This window comes from Rana temporaria, chromosome 13 (genome assembly GCF_905171775.1).
Source record: "Rana temporaria chromosome 13, aRanTem1.1, whole genome shotgun sequence".
NCBI classification, from domain to species: domain Eukaryota; kingdom Metazoa; phylum Chordata; class Amphibia; order Anura; family Ranidae; genus Rana; species Rana temporaria.
In genome coordinates this window covers 8,386,070-8,406,962 of record NC_053501.1, presented here as the reverse complement: position 1 = coordinate 8,406,962, position 20,893 = coordinate 8,386,070, and the positions used below count along the sequence as shown (strand labels likewise).

The following is a 20,893-nucleotide window of genomic DNA, read 5'->3' as shown; positions in this document are numbered from 1 at the left end:
GTAAAAGAAAATCGCCTTAACTGCTTCAGCCCCGGACCATTTTGCTGGTCAATGACCGGGCCACTTTTTGCGATTCGGACACTGCGTCGCTTTAAATGAAAATTGCGCGGTCGTGCGACTTGGCTCCCAAACAAAATTGGCGTCCTTTTTTCCCCCCCCACAAATAGAGCTTTCTTTTGGGGGCTGTACTCAGAAAGCCTATCAGAGCCGCTGGCTCTGATAGGCACTTCCGTACAGCCAACCAGCTGCCGTTATTCAGGTGGCCGGCGATCTAGGTCCGGCCATCTGAATAGACCAGCGGCGACAATGACATAGATTCATGCAATGAATCTATGTTATTAGTCAGTGGCAGTTGCGGAGCCAGAGGGGGCGGCGCTCCAGCACCCTCTATGGATGAACCGCCGCTGGTAGAGAAGCTTTTAAAATAAAGTGTTCAACCCCATCCCACCGCCACCCCCCAACCCTTTGGGTGGATCTAAATGCTGATCCCCCCCCCCGGGGTTATGTGATGCTGGATATCCTCCAGCCAGGAAATGATGCGGGGCTCAATCTGACTTGCCGCAGCTTCTAATGCACATGGTGAGAAGCCCACAGCGTGCAGAGGAAGCCATTTCAGTCCAAGAGAGGAGCCGCTACAGCGGTGCGAGACTGAAGGGAGGGCCGGAGTTCTGCCATAAGATTTACAGCGGCTTTTTATATCCTCTGAGCGGGTTTTATTGCCATTTGGCAGGCGGACAGGAGGAAGAATGGACTTATTTAATCTGCGTTTAGTTCAGCGACGGGTATTGTTGGAGCCGCCTCTCTGCTGATAAGCTCAGTCCATTGCCCATTGCCAAGCAACGGCGGAACGGCCACCACAATCGCAGCCGGAGCTCATCGCCTGACACTGATTGCCATCCAAGGGGCTCATTAGCATTCTGAAGTCAGATAATTGTGTGTCTGTATTATCGGTCATTACAGCGCCAAGGGGATGGGCGCCGTCCAGCCCTGGGCATGGATTATACAGGCAGGACTGAAAATAAACCCAAAGCCAAAAATGTAATATATTTCAGCTCATCACTCAGATGCGGTGGCTGCATTTTTTTTTTTTTTAAGGCTTCCCCCCCCCCCCTTGGTTTTCACCTGGTAATGTGGCCAGTAACTTCTGTATAAGGCCCCTTTCACACGGGGCGGATCAGTAATGATCCGCCCCGTAAACCTCCGCTTGCTCAGCGGGGATCGCTCTGTTGATCCCCGCTGAGCCGCCGGATGACAGGGCGGTCCCCGCACACTGTGTTTGTAAACCTCAGACATGAAGTCTGAACAAAGCATATCCCTCTATATAGCAGGGATCCCCAACCTTTTTAAGAGCGAGGGTCACTTAAGCGACTTGGTCGCAGTTATCACAATGAGCGGAGCGGGTGGATGACAGGTCTGTGTCGGCTCTTCTATCTGGGCCCTCCGATCCGCCCAGGAGGAAGGGGACAGATCCTCCCCTGTTGTGTGTTTTTTTTTTTTGCAGATCGGATTGTAGGTAGGCGGGTGTAAACGGGCACTTCTGTGTACGTCTTCCGCTCCATAGAGGTGAATGGAGGGTCCGATTAGGTCGGACTAGTTGTGTGAAAGGGGCCCAAAGCTGCTTTCACACTAATGCGCTGTGGTTTAAGCCACACTGTGTTTGTCAATGGAGCCAGAGCGAGCCTGCATGAGTACCCCCATAGCAATCGGCTTGATATTGTGAGCAGAAGGAGGATCGGGGCTGGTCTGTGCTAAACATATACACAGAGCCCGCCCCCCCCCAAGCAGTGCCAGGACAGGGTCATCTAGAGCCCAGGGCAACCATGCCAGGTTGAATACTAAAAAAAATGCAGCCTCACTGTGCCCATCAGTTGCAGCCATTGTGAACTCCCGGTGGCATTTAGCATGTGATGGAGGATGAGGGGGGACATGGGATGGATGAGAGAAAATCGGATGGGGGAGATGGCATTGTAAGAGGAGGACATGGGTTGGAGGAGGAGGGGGGACATGGGAAGAGGGAGATGGGACTGAAGGAGGAGGAGGACATGGGATGAGGGAGATGGGACTGAAGGAGGAGGAAGAGGACATGGGAAAGAGGAGAAAATGGGATGAGGGAGACGGGACTGAAGGAGGAGGAAGAGGACATGGGAAGGAGGAGGACATGGGATGAGGGAGACGGGACTGAAGGAGGAGGAGGACATGGGAAGGAGGAGGAGGAGGACATGGGATGGAGGAGGACATGGGATGAGGGAGATGGGACTGAAGGAGGAGGAAGAGGACATGGGAAAGAGGAGAAAATGGGATGAGGGAGACGGGACTGAAGGAGGAGGACATGGTATGAGGGAGATGGGACTGAAGGAGGAGGAGGAGGACATGGGAAGAAGGAGGAGGACATGGGATGAGGGAGATAGGACTGAAGGAGGAGGAGAAGGAGAAGGAGGACATGGTATGAGGGAGATGGGACTGAAGGAGGAGGAGGAGGACATGGGATGAGGGAGATAGGACTGAAGGAGAAGGAGGACATGGTATGAGGGAGATGGGACTGAAGGAGGAGGACATGAGATGAGGGAGACGGGACTGAAGGAGGAGGACATGGGAAGAGGGAGATGGGACTGAAGGAGGAGGAGGGGGACTTGGTATGGGATGTTGGTAAGCAGATTTTGTGGTACGGCCAGTGGGTAGGCCCTAGGAAATGTTGGTGGTCAGACCTTGGGGGAGGGGGGGTGCAGCACAGGCCTAAATCTGTGTAAGGGGCCCCAAAATATCTGGTGGCTGCCCTGCCTTTTACACAAACCAATCAATATACACTTATTGGGATTTTTTTTATTTTAGCACTGATCACTGTATTAGTGTCACTGGTTCCCACAAATACTGCATTCACACTGAATTAGTACTGGGACAAGGTTATCTAGAGCCCAAGACGAGACTGCCAAACCGTGCCACCCCCTCAAAGATGCCCGAGCATTATGTGTTGGCAAATTCCCCCACAAAAACACTGAGTACTAACCTGCATTCTTACCCCCCAAGCATAAATCTCCCCTCTTCCCAGTACAACCCCCCCCCAAACATATTAGAATTCATCCCTCTTAGCACAAATCCCCCTACCCCTAAAATTTCTTCAACAACACTTTTAATTCCCCCCCTCTCAGTAGAAACTCCCCCTCCTAGCACTAACCTTCTTCCCCCTCACCCCACAAATGCCCCTAAATCCCCACTCTTGGCACCCCCTCATAGAACAATGCTTATCCCCTGCCAACCCCAAATTGCCCCTTCCAACACAAATCCCTTCCCCCTAATCTCCTTCAGGTGCCTCCCCCCATCTCACATGATATTACAGTGCCCAGGGCAGCTGTCCCTCCTGCCCTGGTGTGAATGCAACCGACGTGTCAGATTTTCGGCTGCAATACTGCAGTCTAGCTAAGAGTGTCTGATCGCCACCATTACTAAAAAAAAAATCCAGTATGTATCCCATAGTTTGTAGACGCTATAACTTTTGCGCAAACCAATCAACATACAGTGAAACCTTAGACTGCGAGCATAATTCGTTCCGAAAGCACGCTTGTAATCCAAAGCGATTGTATATAACAGCACTTGATACATTTTGCAGCAACAGAAACAATTACTTTGTGGCAGTTTGACTTTGGATTGTCTGCAGAAGGTGGTAGAACAGCGACATCTTGTGGTCAAAAATCAATACTAGGATATGGTTGTATGGAGACGCAATAAATAGGGTGATATGTCAAAAGTGGAGCAGCTGTGCCTGGCAACCAACCCGCTTCTATCTTCTGCTTGTTCAGTTAAGCTTTGAAAATAAAAGATAGAAGCTGATTGGTTGCCGTGCACAGCTGGATAAATTCCAGAAAAAAAGGGAACCCAGAGGTGAACTCTGTTTGGACTTTAGCGGCACAGTAAACAATAGAGATATATAAAAATAATTTTAACCACTTGAGACCCGCGCTATTGACAAAAGACGTCAACAGCGCGGCTCTCAGGTGCCAACTGGACGTCTTTGGACGTCATTTGAAAGCATTATCCGCGCGTGCCACTGGGGGGCGCGCAGCGGGTAAACACTGTCCCGGCGCATAGCTGGGGACCCGATGCGTGTACCTGGCGGCCTCGATGTCCGCCGGGTACACGCGATCGTCGGTAAGACAGCAGGGACGTGGAGCTCTGTGTGTAAACACAGAGCTCCACGTGCTCTCTGAGGAGAGGAGACCGATCTGTGTCTCTTGTACATAGGGACACAGCATCGGTCACCTCCCCCAATCACCCCCCCCCCCACACAGTTAGAACACACCCAGGTAACACATTTAACCCCTTCCTCACCCCCTAGTGTTAACCCCTTCACTGCCAGTCACATTTATACAGTAATTGCATTTTTATAGCACTGATCGCTGTATAAATGTGAATGGCGGCAAATTTGTGTCAAAAGTGTCCGATACGTCCGTCGCAATATCACAGTCCCAATAAAAATCGCAGATCGCCGCCATTAATAGTAAAAAAAAATCATAATTCTGTCCCCTATTTTGTAGGCGCTATAACTTTTGCGCAAACCAGTCGCTTATAATAATAAAAATTGGCAATTAAAAAAAAATATATATATAGAAAAAAGACACATGCATGAGATACAAGGACAGTGCAAACATTAAAAATCATACATATGGGTAAATGAGATTTTATTATATATATATATATATATATATATAATTTTTATATATCTCGATTGTTTACTGTGCCGCTAATGTCCGAACAGAGTTCACCTCGGGGTTCTCTTTTTTTTTTCTAACATATTATCTATGGATGTTGGCAATGTGAGTGCTATTTTTCCATTTTTTGATAAATTCCCCTCAACTTGTCATCTGATACAGGACAGTTTGTGCAGCACTTCCACTCTCTACTACCCCGCTACCCAACCTGTGGCCCTTTGGAATTTATTGCATGGTGGTCGGGGCCCCTGGAAACTGTAGTCTGTGTTTTTGTTGCTCAAACCAGTTGAAATAAAAAATACATATATATATATTTTTTTTTTTCCAACTGGTAGAGAGATTTATTTTTATACATATATATATATATAATGTTTTATTTTTACTATATAGATATACAAAGGTTTTATTTTTCTTTAGACTATATAGATATCTATATAAAAATGTTTATTTTTCTTCAGACTGGCTTCTAGTAATTAAAGCTGAACTCCAGACATGAACTGTATTGCAGAGAGTTACATTGCTCTAGCTTGGCACAATGTAAGTATACCCATCTCATACCCGATAAGCCACTAGGAATGACTGTAGTCTGGGCTGGACTTACCATTGGGCTTGACTGGGCTCAAGCCCATGGGCCCCGCCCATTTACGTTTAATTTTTTTCCCAATAATATGCCAGTCATTTAATTTTTCATTTAAAGTGTGTTGATTGATCTTGCATTTTTACCTGTTCTAGGGACATTGATAATTTTTGTCCTTCGTCCAAGTAGACAAACTTTCTTTATTTTTATTATTACCCAACGATGGGGGCGCCATTCTTTCTTCCGACCCCCCCTCCCCCAACGATGGGGCGCCATTCTTTCCACTGACCCCCCCCCCCCCCCAACGAAGGGGCGCAGTTCTTTCCACCGACCCCCCCCCCCCAACGAAGGGGCGCCGTTCTTTCCACCAACCCCCCATTAAGGAGCACTGGGGTTGATTTGATTTACTAAAGCGTGCAAAATCTGGTGCAACGGTGTGTATAACCAGCTTCCAGGATTTTTTATTTATTTTTTGTCAAATCTTGATTGAACAAGCTGAAATTGGAAGCTGATTGGCTACATCAGGGGATATGCAATTAGCGGACCTCCAGCTGTTGCAGAAATACAAGTCTCATGAGGCATAGCAAGACTCTGCAAGCCACAAGCATGACACCCAGAGTCAGAGGCATGATGGGACTTGTAGTTTTGCAACAGCTGGAGGTCCGCTAATTGCAAATCCCTGGGCTTACCCCATGCAGAGCTGCACCAGATTGTGTACTCTCCAGTATTAGTAAATCAACCCCACTGTTCTTCGCACCAACCATGGGGCACTAATAATTTCTCTAGCACCAAAGATGGGATATTTTTTACTCCCACGGATGCTGTGACATTTTCTATTCCCATTGGCCATGGCCCTCCGCACTTAGTCTGAACCACAGTAAACTGTCCCTTTGTTTAAACCAGGGGTCTCAACCTGTGGCCCTCCAGCTGTTGCGAGACTACAAGTCCCATGAGGCATTGCAAGGCTGACAGTTACAAGCTTAAATCCCACAGGCATGATGGGACTTATAGTTTTGCAACAGCTGGAGGGCCGCCAGTTTGAGACCCCTGGTTTAAACAGTTTGGAGATCCCTTCCCTAGAAGGAAGAACGAATACATTTTGCCCAATCATGTATCTCTTACTTAGGCAACATTTTGGCGTTGGGCAAAATTTCACTCCTTGACTCCAATGCATTTCTCAGAATTTTTGCCCAAAGAGAAATCTAAATTTTTCACCAAAAGTTTTGGCAAATATCTTGTGGAGTCAACCGAAGAGTGAATTTTGGAGATCATTCGTAGAGCTGAAGTTGATGTAAGTGGGAAAAAGTTCTCTGAAAAGTCACTGTAATCACATAAAAATGAGGCGCTGAGCTTAGAAATGAGATTGTTTTTAATGTGTATAATGACTTTACAGCTAGTAATTTTTATGTGACTTTTCGGGGTGTCAGAGTGCAGACAACGCCGTCTCGGGGTCTCAGCGTCCCCGTATCCATGATCTCAAAGGACTGCCCGGGAACCAATTCAAACTCGAACCTCTGCAGCAGCTTGCTCAGCACCACTTTGGCCTCCAGCTGTAGGAAGAACAGGGAGAGAATTAGGAGAGAGAAAAGACATTTATTAAAGTTTTACTAAACCCACATCATAAAAACCTCTCAGTAAATGTTGTATTACATGCTGTTCATACTCGCTATTAGATTATTTTTCTGTATTCTCCAACATAAAGCTGGTTGGTCCTGCTGCTCTCTATCTCCCCCTTCTGTCCATCTCCCCCTATTGTCCATATCCCCAAATCAGTTAGGGATTTTGCAGCTGGAGTGCAATAGACGTGAAATTCGTTTCGGTCCGAATGTAAATTTGGACACATTTTTGGTTATTCAGATGTACTGTATCCGAATCCCAAATGAAAAAGTAACAAAAATTTCCTTGAAATTCGTTATTTTGTTTATTTAATTTGTTTTCTAACAAGTTCCACATTTTCGGAACAATTCAAAATTGGATTGTTTAAAAAATTATCGACTGATTCGAATTCTGTGTAAAGAATAGCTGGTTGTCAAGGAGCAGGCCAGAAAGCCACCTGCCACATCCTTAACAACCGATGACTCATCAGCTGTCCGCGGGGGTTCCTCACTGGCAGCTGAAATGTAAACAAAACCATGCCGGCAACACAAAAATGTAAAAAAAAAACAGCGTGGGGGGTCCCAGACCAGGCCTTAATCCAAGCATGCAGATCAGGAAAAAGGGGGGGGGTGGTGAGCATGTCCCCCCCAACCATACCAGGCCACATGCCCTCAATATGAGGTGGGGCTACTTTGGGGCAGAGGGAGCTATGTACCCCATACTTCAAATCGGGGGGGGGGGGAGCGGGATCTGGGGGCTCCCTTGTTAGAGGGGGCTTTCAGATTTCAATAAGCCCTCCACCTGCAGAGCAACAACCCGCCCCCCCCCCCCCCCATTCATACCAGGCCACATAACCTCAATATGGGGGGGGCTTATCGGAATCTGAAAACCCCCTTTAACAACATCATCCAATCCACATACAGAAATAGAAGGGGCAAATTCAATTAAACAGTGTGGCCCAGATTCAGGTAGATCCGTGCAATATTTGCGTGGGCAAAGGGCAACGATTTTTGCTCTGCGCCCACGCAAATATTTTGATATGCCCGCGATTCACGGAGCAGTAGCTCCGTAAATTGCGCGGGCGATATGCTAAATAGCCGGGCGTAAGGCTGCCTAATGTAAATGATCCCGCCGGGGGCGGGAATCATTTAAATTAGGCGCGCTCCCGCGCCGAGCGAACAGCGCATGCTCCGTCGGGAAACTTTCCCGACGTGCATTGCGGCAAGGACGTCATTTGCTTCTAAGTGAACGTGAATGGCGTCCAGCGCCATTCACGAATCACTTACGTAAACGACGTGAAATTTAAATTTCACGAGCGGGAAGGGCGGCTATACTTTAGCATTGGCTGCCCCTGCTACAGCAGGAGCAACCTTGCGCTAAAGTCGCCGTACGGAAACTCCGTACCTTGCGTGCGCAGGGCCCGCGCAACTTTTGTGAATCGGTGGTAGTATGCAATTTGCATACTATACGCCGATCACAATGGCCGCGCCCCCTAGCGGCCAACGCAAGAATGCAGCCTGAGATATGAAGGCATAAGGAGGCTTATGTCTGTCATATCCTAGGCTGCAGTCCGCGTAGCGATGTTCCTGAATCAGGGGCATTCGCTACGCGGGAGCAAAACAGCTGTTGCGCGGGCGCAATAGCTTCTTGAATCTGGGCCTGTGTGTTTAGTGTCAATTTAACCACTTGCCGACCAGCGCACGACTATATACGTCAACACAACGGCTCAGCTGGGCATATGGGCGTACAGGCATGTCCCCTTTAAGAAGCGACATTGTGGGCGCACCTTGAGTCTGACCGCGGGTCCCGCGGACTCTGTCTGCGGGTATACCCGCGACTGTCTCACAGAGAGGAAGACCAGTGAAATGCTGATGTAAACAAGCATTTCCCCATTCTTCCTAGTGACAGGACACTGATCACATCTTCCTATAATCCCCCTTACAGTAAGAACACATCCCTAGGACACACTTAACCCCTTCAGCGCCCCCTACTGGTTAACCCCTTTACTGCCAGTGTCATTTTCACAGTAATCAGTGCATTTCTATAGTACCGATCGCTGTATCAATGACAATGGTCCCAAAATAGTGTCAAAAGTGTCCGATGTGTCCGCCATAATGTCGCAGTCAGGATAAAAATTGCTGATCACCGCCATTACTAGTAAAAAATTAAATTAAATAAAAATGACAGTTGTAAAGGCTAGAACTTTTGCGCAAACCAATCAAACGCTTATTGCGTTTTTGTTTTATCAAAAGTATGTAGAAGAATACGCATCGGCCTAAACTGAGGAAAAAAACATTTTTTTAAATATATTTTTGGGGGATATTTATTATAGCAAAAAGTTAAAAATATTGCTTTTTTTTTTAAAACTGTCGCTCTATTTTTGTTTATAGCGCAAAAAATAAAAACCGCAGAGGTGATCAAATACCACCAAAAGAAATCTCTATTTGTGGGGAAAAAAACACGCAGAAAAGTGATTCCATAAAAATAAAAAAATAAAATAATTGAAGGTTGAGACTGAACCAGCTGATATTAATTTGCACTGACAAGGGGTGAGATTTCTCTTTCTAATTACTGATAGATTTTCAGCTGGTGTCTTGGCTTTCCATGCCTTTTTGCACCTCCCTTTCTTCATATGTTCAATACTTTTTCCCTGTGTCATTCCATTTTATTACACAGAACTTCATTTCTGAACTTACCGTATTTATCGGCGTATATCGCGCACTATTTTCCCCTTAAAATAAGGGGAAAATCGTGGGAGCGCGATATACGCCGATAGCCGCTTCCCGCGCTCAGTTTGAAATCCTGCGCCGACATATACCGAGTGCAGTACACTCGGGTACATTCGGCCAGGCTCGGCTTCGCTCGTGCTCACGCATAAACGTCACAGAGCGTGAGCGCGAGCGACGCCGAGCCTTGCCGAATGTACCCGAGTGTACTGCACTCGGTATATGTCGGCGGAGGCGTTCGAACTGAGCGCGGGAATCGGGGACTCGACTTGAGGCGCGCGCTGGAGAAGCCGGAAGAACACCATCGAGGCCGGACCGGACGATGGACGCTGGGAAGACACCAAAACTGTAAGTAATGAAATCATATAACATTTTTTTTACAGGAATTTCGGGGGCAACTTTAGGGGTGCGCGGTATACGTGGGAGCGCGTTATACCGCGATAAATACGGTATTTATTTTGGTGTCTTTGTATGTATGGATTACATGGGTTGTTACCGACATGTGGGGACAATTTAATGTCAATGGCACCTTTAGAAATAGATTTACCTAGAAAAATGGTGAAGTGTTCAATACTTATTTTACCCGCTGTGTGTCTAGAATCACACAATTCTAGAATCGTGGCGCTCGTGATTTATGAGCTGTACAAGGAAAAAACGTTCCATAATATCTCCATCTCTAGTTGACGTACCTGAGCAAACACCTGACCCAGACAGGAGCGCGGACCCAGAGCAAAGGGGAAGTAACAGTAGTAGGGCCTGCAACAGAAACACAACAAGCTTAAAAACATCCAGCATCATCTAGTCCTTTTCTCCCTAGTATGACTGTCTTTTGTCCACCCCTTTGCAGTTATTGGATTTCATTTTTTTTTTCAGTCACATACCGTATATACTCGAGTATAAGCAATTTTGTTATGTCACACGGATTTTGCGCGGTTGTTTTTCAAATGCTTTTTTTTTGGACAAAATATACTTTAGAGAAAGATTGTCAGAACCATTGATGCATCTCGGCATAGAGCCTACATATACCGTCAGAATGTTTATACTGAACTATAAAATATTATTGTATTTATGGAAATATGTAAATCTGTGCTTTGGGAGATATACACTTTTCCTACAATACAAGATATCTAAAATTCTTTTATCCATGCTATTTTGAGGACAAGCAACACAACTGAATATTTAAAATATATCATTTATTAACTAAAGATATAGTGCAACAATTGAAATCAGGTACAATTCTTGTTAAAACAAATAATTGATATGCTTCTACAATCAGAGATAAAGGACGCTTGAATGTTCAGATAATATTTACATTATATGACAAGGTATATTCATAGCTCTTATTTAAATCATCCTGGCGTATTTAAAACCTTGTTAACTCTTAGTGACATAACCTTGACATTGTATTATGTCTTCTCAATCCCAAACAGATCTCTAGCTACTACTTCTTAAAACACAAAGAAAAGACGTGCTGTGGACAGTTCTTGGTAAGAATGTCTTTTTAACACACAAGGCTATCTCTAATGCATCACCTGTTTAAACATATCCCAACATTAGGCCATTCACTAGGACTCACAATGATATTGTGATCGATATATGTAACACGTATCTATATATGTATATGCGTTACTTCTTTAATTGCCTCTGAAGGATCTTATACTACAGTTAAAAATTTCTCAGATCCAATTAACACTTGCCAAGATAAGAGAGTGGCATTTGGTATCTGTTTAAACTACCTATTGCATAGAGCAGTGTTGTCCTGACAACTCGTATCGCCGCTGTACCGGTCTGGGGATTTGAAATCCCTGTAGCTTTCTCTCCTCTTTGCTCGCGGAGACAGGACGGGCTAGGCAGTTTCTGATTGGTCGGTGCCGCCCATGTGACAGCACTGACCAATTAGAATGCTCCTAAATGCACTTGCTGGCCAGCCTCTCAGTGACGTCACGCCTCACTGAGACTCGTAAGCGCCTGTTGGGCGGAGATTACTCCGCAGCTACACCTGACAGGGAAGGGAATGCCAGGTCCTTTGCTTGTACCGGGGTGCAGGAGCGCACTCTGCACATTTTTGCAAGCAGGCGCAGCTCTGCAGTAGTCAGTCACTTGTTGCCCAGAAAGTTTAACAGCACACTGCCAGCACTGCAGCATGCTTGTTATCCAAAGCACTTGTATATCAAAGCAAATTTTCCCAAAGGAAATAATGGAAACTCAAATGATTCGTTCCACAACCATTCATTCATAAGTCCTTCAGTTTATAGTCCATATAAAAAGATTATAGCAATGTGAGAGGTTGTGTAACCATAAAATGTCCCTCCACAAATGGAAGCCTCCACAAGGGGATTAGAAGCAAAATCCATCAGGAGCTCCAGAGTATAAAAGAGAAGAGAGGCGCCTCTAAGTGTAGCAATATGGTTACATTTAATGAAGGTACAACATTTGTACATGACTAGCATACTAGCTCATTATGCATTACTTACCTTAGATCGAAGCCGTCCTAGTCTCCCCCTCCGGCCGCAGACATCTCTCCACAGATACCCGGAAGGTTACATCCGGGAATCGCCGCTCCGCCGCTGTGATTGGCCGGAGCAGCGAAGGCGTCACTCCGCGCAGTAGCGGTAAAATCCGGCATTGCCAGTTTTATCTATGGGATTCTCACTGCGCCGTTGTCTACCTTTTGGCAAATATCTCCTAAACCATGTAGATTTAGGAGATATTGCAAACACCTACAGGTAAGCCTTAACTTGGGCTTACCTGTAGGTGTAACTTCCAGGGGAGTGTTTACAACCACTTTAAAGGAGGCACATTTAAGTATGCAGGGATCTCGGGTAAAGTGATGCACATAGATTATCGTCCTCACTGCTATCAGTCTGCAATCATGACCATGAAGACTACCCTGCAGAAGAGCGATCTGAAAGTGAGGCTTGATCTCGTGGAAGGGACAACATCAATGGCGGTGAGGAGAATGGTCTATGTCAGGGATATGCAATTTAGAGGACCTCCATCTGTTGTAGAACTACAAGTCCCCATGATGCATAGCAAGACTGACAGCCACAAGCATGACACCCAGAGGCAGCGGCATGATGGGACTTGTAGTTTTGCAACAGCTGGAGGGCCGCTAGATGCATATCCCTGCTCTAGGTGTAGTGATTAGCACTCTCGCCTAGCAGTAAAAAGGGTTGCTGGTTCGAATCCCGACCACGACACTACCTGCCTGGAGTTTGCATGTTCTCCCTGTGCCTGCGTGGGTTTCCTCCGGGTATTCCGGTTTCCTCCCACACTCCAAAGACATGCTGGTAGGTTAATTGGCTTCTGTATAAATTGGCCCTAGTATATGAATGTGAGTTAGGGACCTTAGATTGTAAGCTCCTTGAGGGTAGGGACTGATGTGAATGTACATTGTATATGTAAAGCGCTGCGTAAATTGACGGCGCTATATAAGTACCTAAATAATAATATGTGGACAGCTTTACCCCGGATCCCTGCATACTTAGATGTGTCTGTTTTAATCATCAACCATGTGAGTTTCTAAATGTTGTACCTTCCTTAAATGTAATTATATTGCTACACTTAGAGGCGCCTCTCTTTTTTTTTACACTCAGTTGTGACATGACGCTACTCTTATATCAAGACATCGCTTGTATATCAAGGCAAAATGTATTAAATTTAGCTTGTCTTGCAAAACGCTCTCAAACCAAGTTACTCTCAAACCAAGGTTTTACTCTATATAAAACTGTCATTAGAATGTTGATGAGAATGGAGGCAAAATATAATCAGATTAAACTTCAGCTGTAAATATCTCTTGCTTATCCGTTACTCACTTTGCAGCAGAAGTATGGAATCTTTCCGGATCAAACGTAAGGGGATGCGGGAAGAACTTCTCCATCCGACCCATCACATATGTGTTGAACTGGAGAGAGGGGAGATTTGGTCAGTGGTGATGTCATAAATAAAGTCCCCTTGGCTGTGGAGCCCAATAAGAGGGAAAAGGTAGGAAAACTCCCAAATGTGATTTCACCAAATAATAAAACATAATTACTACCCAATCTGGCTGCTTGCAGCAAGAGCGTTAAAGGAAATGCATGAAGATTGGTTTAATGCAAAAAAAATAAAATGGAAAGAGTAAAATAAAAATGTACATATATGATGTAATCATTCAGTGCCATTAAAGCCTAACTCCACAGTTCAAGGGGTTGTAAACATTCGTGTTTTTTCCTAAATATCTTCCTTTCCCTTAGTGCCGTCCTCCTTCACTTACCTCATCCTTCCATTTTTCTTTTAAATGTCCTTATTTCTTCTGAGAAATCCTCACTTCCTGTTCTTCTGTCTGTAACTCCACACAGTAATGCAAGGCTTTCTCCCTGGTGTGGAGTGTCACGCTCGCCCCCTCCCTTGGACTACAAGAGAGTCAGGACGCTCACCAACGCACAGCTCCTTTCTCTATTTGCAACGTAGAGAGCGTCCAAGGGAGAGGGGCAAGCACGACACTCCACACCAGGGAGAAAGCCTGGCATTACTGTGTGGAGTTACAGACAGAAGAACAGGAAGTGAGGATTTCTCAGAAGAAATAAGGACATTTAAAGCAAAATGGAAGGATGAGGTAAGTGAAGGAGGACTGCACTAAGGTAAAGGAAGATATTTAGGGAAAAAAATATTTTACCTTTACAACCACTTTAACTACTACTATACTAAATAGTATAGTAGCTATTAAATTATAGGTTTTGGAATTTCCTTTTAAATTTGGCGGTTAGTGAACATAATGAATACGAATTTATCTAAAGTTACGAATTATCTGAAATAATGAATGCCGTATCTAAACAAATGGAACGGAACAAAGTAATATTAAATCGTTTTTTTTTTCAATTATTATTAATTTGTTCCGTTCCATTTGTTTAGATACGGCATTCATTATTTCAGATAGTGAAAGTAATGAATACTAATTTATCCGAAGTTACGAAATATCTAAAAAAATGAATGTTGTATTTAAACAAATAAAACGGAACAAATTAATAATAAATAATAATAATAATAAAAAAAATATTTATTATTACTTCGTTCCATTCCATTTGTTTAGATGCGGCATTCGTTATTTCAGATAATTCGAAACTTCGGATAAATTTGTATTCATTACTTTCACTAACAGCCAAATTTGAAAGGAAATTCCAAAACCTATAATTTAATACTTGGTTATTATATCTTCTTTCTTATTTTCGGAAAAAAACAAAAAACGAAAACGAACAAATTTTTCGGCAGTGCACATGTCTACTTATCAGCACTACAAACAGGACAGGACAGGACAGGACGGGGGGGGGGGGGGGGAGATTTAGCTGCCAATAGCCACAGAGAGTTCTTCCTGCAACGTTCCTGGCTATACTCACAACTATCGGCACTCCACCTGGAATGCGGATTCCAGCGATCTCGGCATCATTTTTGATGTAACGGGCTGTTCCTGGACCCGGTGGGTAAAGACGCAGAGACTCTTTCAGAACCTAAAAAAAAAAAAAAAAAAAAATATGAGACACACCGTTCGCGTCAATCTCTGCTCCACCACACTCACTATATTCATTTATATAGCTCTGACATATACCGCAGTGCTGTACAGAGAATGCTGAGCCAATCTTATCAGTCTCTGCACCAGAGGAGCTTCCACTCTAATCCCCTTTTCACAGTCGCACAATTTTTATATTCATATACACAGGGCTTTTTTTCAGGGGGAACTCTGTTCCACCACCTCTGGCTCAGACCCTTTGGTGCCTGCTCACCACAATCACTTGTAAACACAGAAGTCTGGTTTCTGTGTTTACAGGTGACAGCTCTGCACTTTGTGTGTAACCCCCCTGAACTCTGTATGTAATGCAATCCTGGTATTTAATGCACCTTTTAGACCCTCCGACTGTTTGTTAATCTGAACGGGGTCGTGGTTGAGTTCCTGCACCTATTTTCTGAGGAAAAAAAGCTCTGCATATACTGTATATCCCTAACATATTCTACAGTGCTGTGTTATGTTGTAAGGTTACTGCTGGTTATAAATGAACGAGCTGTTAGATGTCAGCACGATCGCTCGCTCGGCTGCCCCCGCCACCCTCCTCGGTGAGGGAATCAGGAATTGAAGCGTTGCGGCTTCACTTCCCGGTTCAAAACTGCGCATCCTTACTGGTCCCTGTCTTCTGGGACCTGTGCGTTTCCCAGAAGGTGGGGGGGGGGGGTGGGAGGTGTCGAGTAGCGTAACCCCAGCGGGAGTCTATGCCCGGAAGTGGGTGCAAATACCTGTATTATACAGCCATTTGTACCCCCTGAAAGGTACCAAATGTGACACCAGAGGGGGGTTCCGAAAAGCAGAGGTGACATTTTGGTGTGGACCTCCGCTTTATGCCGACCCTAACGCTTAACCATCCCATTGGCAGACATAGAGTGAGCCTTGTCACCTGAGTACCAGAAGTCTTTTACTGGCAGGATAAAAAAAAAAAAATTTGCTGAAAAACACGGCTTATACGGTATATATATTTTGGTACAATTGTGCAAGACTGAAGGGAGGGCCAGAGGTCAGATTTAACATTATCTGAGCCCATCATTTAAAATTAACCCAGAACTTACCACCTGCCCTCCTTCCTCCTATATGCTAATCCTTGAAATCTGAGCTCAGAATGCGGAGAGTCTGATATCTATCCCACGCCGACATCTGCAGAGATGGATTTCCTGAGCCCGTCCCCTGTACCAGCTGAAGCTCCTACCTGTGTCGTGTAGCTGAGGTTTGAGATGTCTTCAAAGCTGATTTCACGTTTAAAACCGATGATGTCATCTATTTCCTCCCGCAGCCTAAAAAACACCAGAATGCTGTGAGAATCAAGTAACCCGAGATGGAGCCCCCCAGTTGGCAACAGTTTTCCAAAACATTGCGCAAATTTGCCACTTTACGACCCATATCCTCAATGTATACAACATCACCTGCTCCGCCCAATACGGCACGGCCCGTCAATTGAGCAAATTGTTTGATTCTGTGAGAATCAGATGATCTGAGACTCAAATAATCAGGAGAGTCTGTCAAATAAGTGACAGTTGCAGTGGCGGTCCGTCCATTAGGCTGTATTCACACCTGAGCGCTTTGTAGCCTGAAGCTATAAAACGCTAGAGGGGAAAAAATACATTATTCTCTATGGAGATGGTTCACATCTCCACTCCAAAACGCCGGGCGGATTTGGGCGTTTATGAACGCTTGTATTCCCATAGAAACTAATGGAAACGCTCGATTCAAGCGACAACAAGCGTTTCTATGGGCGTTTTGTTGCTTTAATCTGTTCTGTGAAATAGAATATTCACCCAGGAAGAAGATAAAAAAAAAATCTACAAACATAGCAACAAATGATGAAAGAGATGAGCAGTTTTCCTATTGGCTAAAATAAAAAACGTCGAAGTTCAAAAAACGTCGGACAACGCTGTATAAAAACGCACGAATACGTGTTAATAAGCGCGACAAAACGCCGGAAAAAAAATGACCGAAACCGCTACGCTCAGGTGTGAATGCGGCCACCCCTAATCCATGTGTCTGGCCCCCTAATCTGCATGCAGGTGTTTTTTTTTTTTTTTAGCACGTGGCTCTAATAGGCTTTAAATAAAGGTGGGCTCGGGGGGCTGAGCCCTCCCAGTCGTGTGACAATAGCAAATTAATATTCGCTATGATCTTCATAATTGTACTCCCAGCCAATCAGGAAGCTGGTCCTGAGACTCAATTGGTCGGGGAGTCTTAAGACTCCCTGCCAATCGGACCCACTTCCTGTTCGGCCAGGAGCCGAAGCAACAGCCTGCCTCTTCCCTGGAGCCTGCAACCCAAAGCATCGGCCTCCTAAAGTAAGACCATCGATCGCCGGTGTCTGTCTCCCACAGAAGGGGGCACTGATCGCTGCCGTCCATCTCCACAGATGCAGCTCTGTGACACCGGCGGACATAAAGTCTGCAGGTACGGTCACGGAGCTCACGCCGGCAAATTTAAAGTGACGTTTATATATATATATATATTTGCCTGTCGGTATCATTCTGCCGACATTAAAAAGGGCGCGCGTGCCAAGTGGTTAATTAGTCTATAAGACCCCAGATCCCTCCTTTGCCCTATAAAAGCATTCTAAACATTAAGATCAGGGATTTTAAATACTTTTGTTATGATTTATTTTTTACCACAGACTCACCTCTGTGTTATCTCTGGTTGTCGGGTCAGCTCCATCACGGTGAAGGACAGCTGGTTGGCCGTGGTCTCTTGGCCTGTGTGGAAGATGCACAAAAATCTGATTATAATACATTAAAGGAGGTCCGTTCCTGACAAACTATATTTAGGGTGCCTACATTGCCCGGGACTGTCCCGCAATTGACATGTCTGTCCTGGGTCCCGGGCACCTTCATTCCGGGACAATACAATGTCCCGGAATGAAATAGAGGACACAGCCACTCCCTAATAACTAATAACTACATTTCCGAAACTGGTTGCTAGGGCCGGCGCTGCCTGGCATCTTGCAACCAGTGACAATTTACTCTCAGACAGTTAGACCGGGAGCGAGGCCTGTGCCTAGTGCAGCACTGCCGTCCCCATCCACCTCCTCCTTCTCCGACACCCAGTGGCAAGCAGCAGGGGACTGGTGTGATCTTCACTCGCCAGATAGTGACACCACTCCTCCCCCCCCCCCCTTCTATCTATTTACAGGGATGGAGGCCTGTGGTAATTCTATCATATGCCTCATGTAAAGTCCCAACCCTATCCCCCCTTTTAACAGTGACACCACTCCTTTCCTTCTACGCACGTGGCTCATGCAGAGGGAGGGACAGCAGAACTGCATCTGGTGACAGGCTATGGGTGGCAAGCGGCACTGCATCTGGTGGCAAGTGACACATTCACCTGACAAATAACCGCCGCCAAATTTCCCATCAACCTCGAGACTACATTATCCCCGCACCGCCCTGATCTTTTTTTTTTGGGCAAGGTGAGAGAGGGTGTGTGTCCCTGAATGACAGTTTGGAAATGTGGCCACCCTAACTATATTATCAAAAGTATTGGGACACCTACCTTTACACGCACATGAACATTATTATCAGGGCCGATCCTAGAGTCATAGGCGCCTGGGTGCGGAAATATTTCTGGTGCCCCCACATGGGTGTTGTCATTTCACTAAATCCTCCCCTTTACATCTCATTATACATCACATCTGTTGATGGACTAGGCGCAGGAATGGGCAGGGGCTGTTTATCCTATGCAATCTATCATGCCATAAAACCTATAGAGCAGGGGCAGCCCAGAGCACATGTAAAGGGATGCCATGCCCCAGCACACTGAACACTCTAAATCACCTTGATTCTCTAACCTCAGCCTGAGATAGAGATAGGAGTGGGAGGCATTCCAACTGGAGTTGGTGGAGACAGTGCGGGACCCAAGACTCCCAGTGTTAGGAATTCATTCCTGCACATCAGCAGCCACTTAAAACTAGAACTCACATGTCAGGAAGAGGAGCGGCCCCTCCCCCGAGCACTGCCAGACTGGACGGGCTGCCCTATGCTCACACATCAGTTCCGGACGGACACACACCTATGCTCAGAACACTAGTTCTGGACGGACACAAACAAGGACAGAAAGAGGGAGGGGAGAACTCTGGCAATTCGGCGCCCCCCACCTCTGCAGGCGCCTGGGTGCAATGCACCCTGTGCACCCTGCCTAGGATCGGCCCTGATTATTATTATACAGGATTTATATAGCGCCAACAGTTTGCACAGCGCTTTACAACTTCAGGGAAGACAGTACAGTTACAATACAGGAGGAATCAGAGGGGCCCTGCCCGTTAGAGCTTACAATCTAGAAGGGACATGCAACATTTGGCATCCCAGTCTTGGGGCCAGATTCTTGTAGTTTTCCCGCGGCAGTAGCGTAAGCCAATTACACTCCGCCGCCCCAACTTACAGGAGCAAGTGCTGTATTCCCCAAACACTTGCTCCGTAGTTTGGGGCGGCGTAGTGTAATTGGCCCGGCGTATCCCCGCGTAATTCCAAGGGGGCGGCTTGTATTTAAATTAAGCGCGCCCCCGTTTCGATCGAACTGCGCATGCGCTGGGCTAAAAATAGCCCAGTGCGCATGCTCCAGTTCTCGGCAGAAAACGTCAATGACGCCGACGTGTGCGTCATTGACGTAAAGTCGTATTCAAGAACGACTTAGTAAAACGACGTACCCGACGGGAAAAGATGACGCAGACCCGACGCCATACTTAACATGGCCTACGTGGGACAGGCGTAAGGTTACCCCTCATATAGCAGGGGTAACCTTACGCAAACGACGGTTACGCGACGCGATTTCGTTTGGGAATCGGCGTATCAGGCTCATTTGCATAAACAAATGAGACCTGAACGTAAACGCCACCTAGCGGCCGGCGGCGAATTACATTTAGGATCCGACAGTGTAAGTGACTTACACTAGTCGAATCCTAGCCTAAATCTGGTGTATCTTGTTTTGTGAATACAAAATAATAATATGCCGGCGGGAAATTCGATTTACGCCAGTGTATCAGTAGATACACCGGCGTAATTTGTTTGAGAATATGGCCCGTAGAACTAAACCAATTGCACATGTCTAGAATCTCATACATGAATGTCTGAAATAACAATTGATCTTCTCACACCAACCACTAAAACTAGTTCCTCCGTGGTCTCACCCATACTGGAAAAACGACGGACAACACAGGGACGGCGATTCATAGAGATAAATGAGGCTCTCCGAATACTAGAATGGTATGAGGCGGATTGGCTTACATCTCATCTACTTACCGGCAATGAAGAATGTGATGAAATTGTCCAGCATGATCTCATCGTCCAGGCCGTCCCCCTGCTCTGAATACAAAAAGGAGAAAAATTAAGACTTTACACGTCCCGTCATCACATGATCAAAGCCGCATTCAGAATACAGAGAATTCTTCCTACCAATGATGATGTTTTTATATAAACTAATTTAACCACTAGCCGCCGCAGTTTTACGTAATATTGCGTATATATTTCGCCCCTGGTGCGCCCATATTGCGCCCCTGGTGCCCGGCGGGCGCAATCACCGCCGGGCACCCGCGATCGCTCGTTACAGAGCGAGAACCCGGGAGCTGTGTGTGTAAACGCACAGCTCCCGGTTCTGTCAGGGAGAGAAATGACTGATCCTCTGTTCATACAATGTATGAACAGCGACCTTTCATTTCCCCTAGTCAGTCCCACCCCTCCCTTTAGTTAGAACACACCCAGGGAACATAATTAACCCCTTCCTCGCCCCCCTAGTGTTAACCCCTTCA

The 20,893-nt window shown here is 45.9% G+C and overlaps 1 protein-coding gene across 1 annotated transcript in view; it reads right to left on the bottom strand.

Moving 5' to 3' along the window:
• Positions 1 to 6,631: 6,631 nt before the first annotated feature.
• Positions 6,632 to 20,893, bottom strand: part of LOC120920174 (cholesterol 24-hydroxylase-like) — a 54,069-nt gene continuing 39,807 nt past the window's right edge. Inside the window, exons 9-15 of the mRNA XM_040332100.1 lie at positions 20,388 to 20,450; positions 17,777 to 17,849; positions 16,328 to 16,412; positions 14,975 to 15,085; positions 13,418 to 13,506; positions 10,292 to 10,358; positions 6,632 to 6,830 (exon numbers count right to left, since the gene is read on the bottom strand). Coding sequence (XP_040188034.1) covers positions 6,684 to 6,830; positions 10,292 to 10,358; positions 13,418 to 13,506; positions 14,975 to 15,085; positions 16,328 to 16,412; positions 17,777 to 17,849; positions 20,388 to 20,450 — 635 coding nt within the window. The 3' untranslated portion in view covers positions 6,632 to 6,683. The remainder of the gene's footprint in view (positions 6,831 to 10,291; positions 10,359 to 13,417; positions 13,507 to 14,974; positions 15,086 to 16,327; positions 16,413 to 17,776; positions 17,850 to 20,387; positions 20,451 to 20,893) is intronic.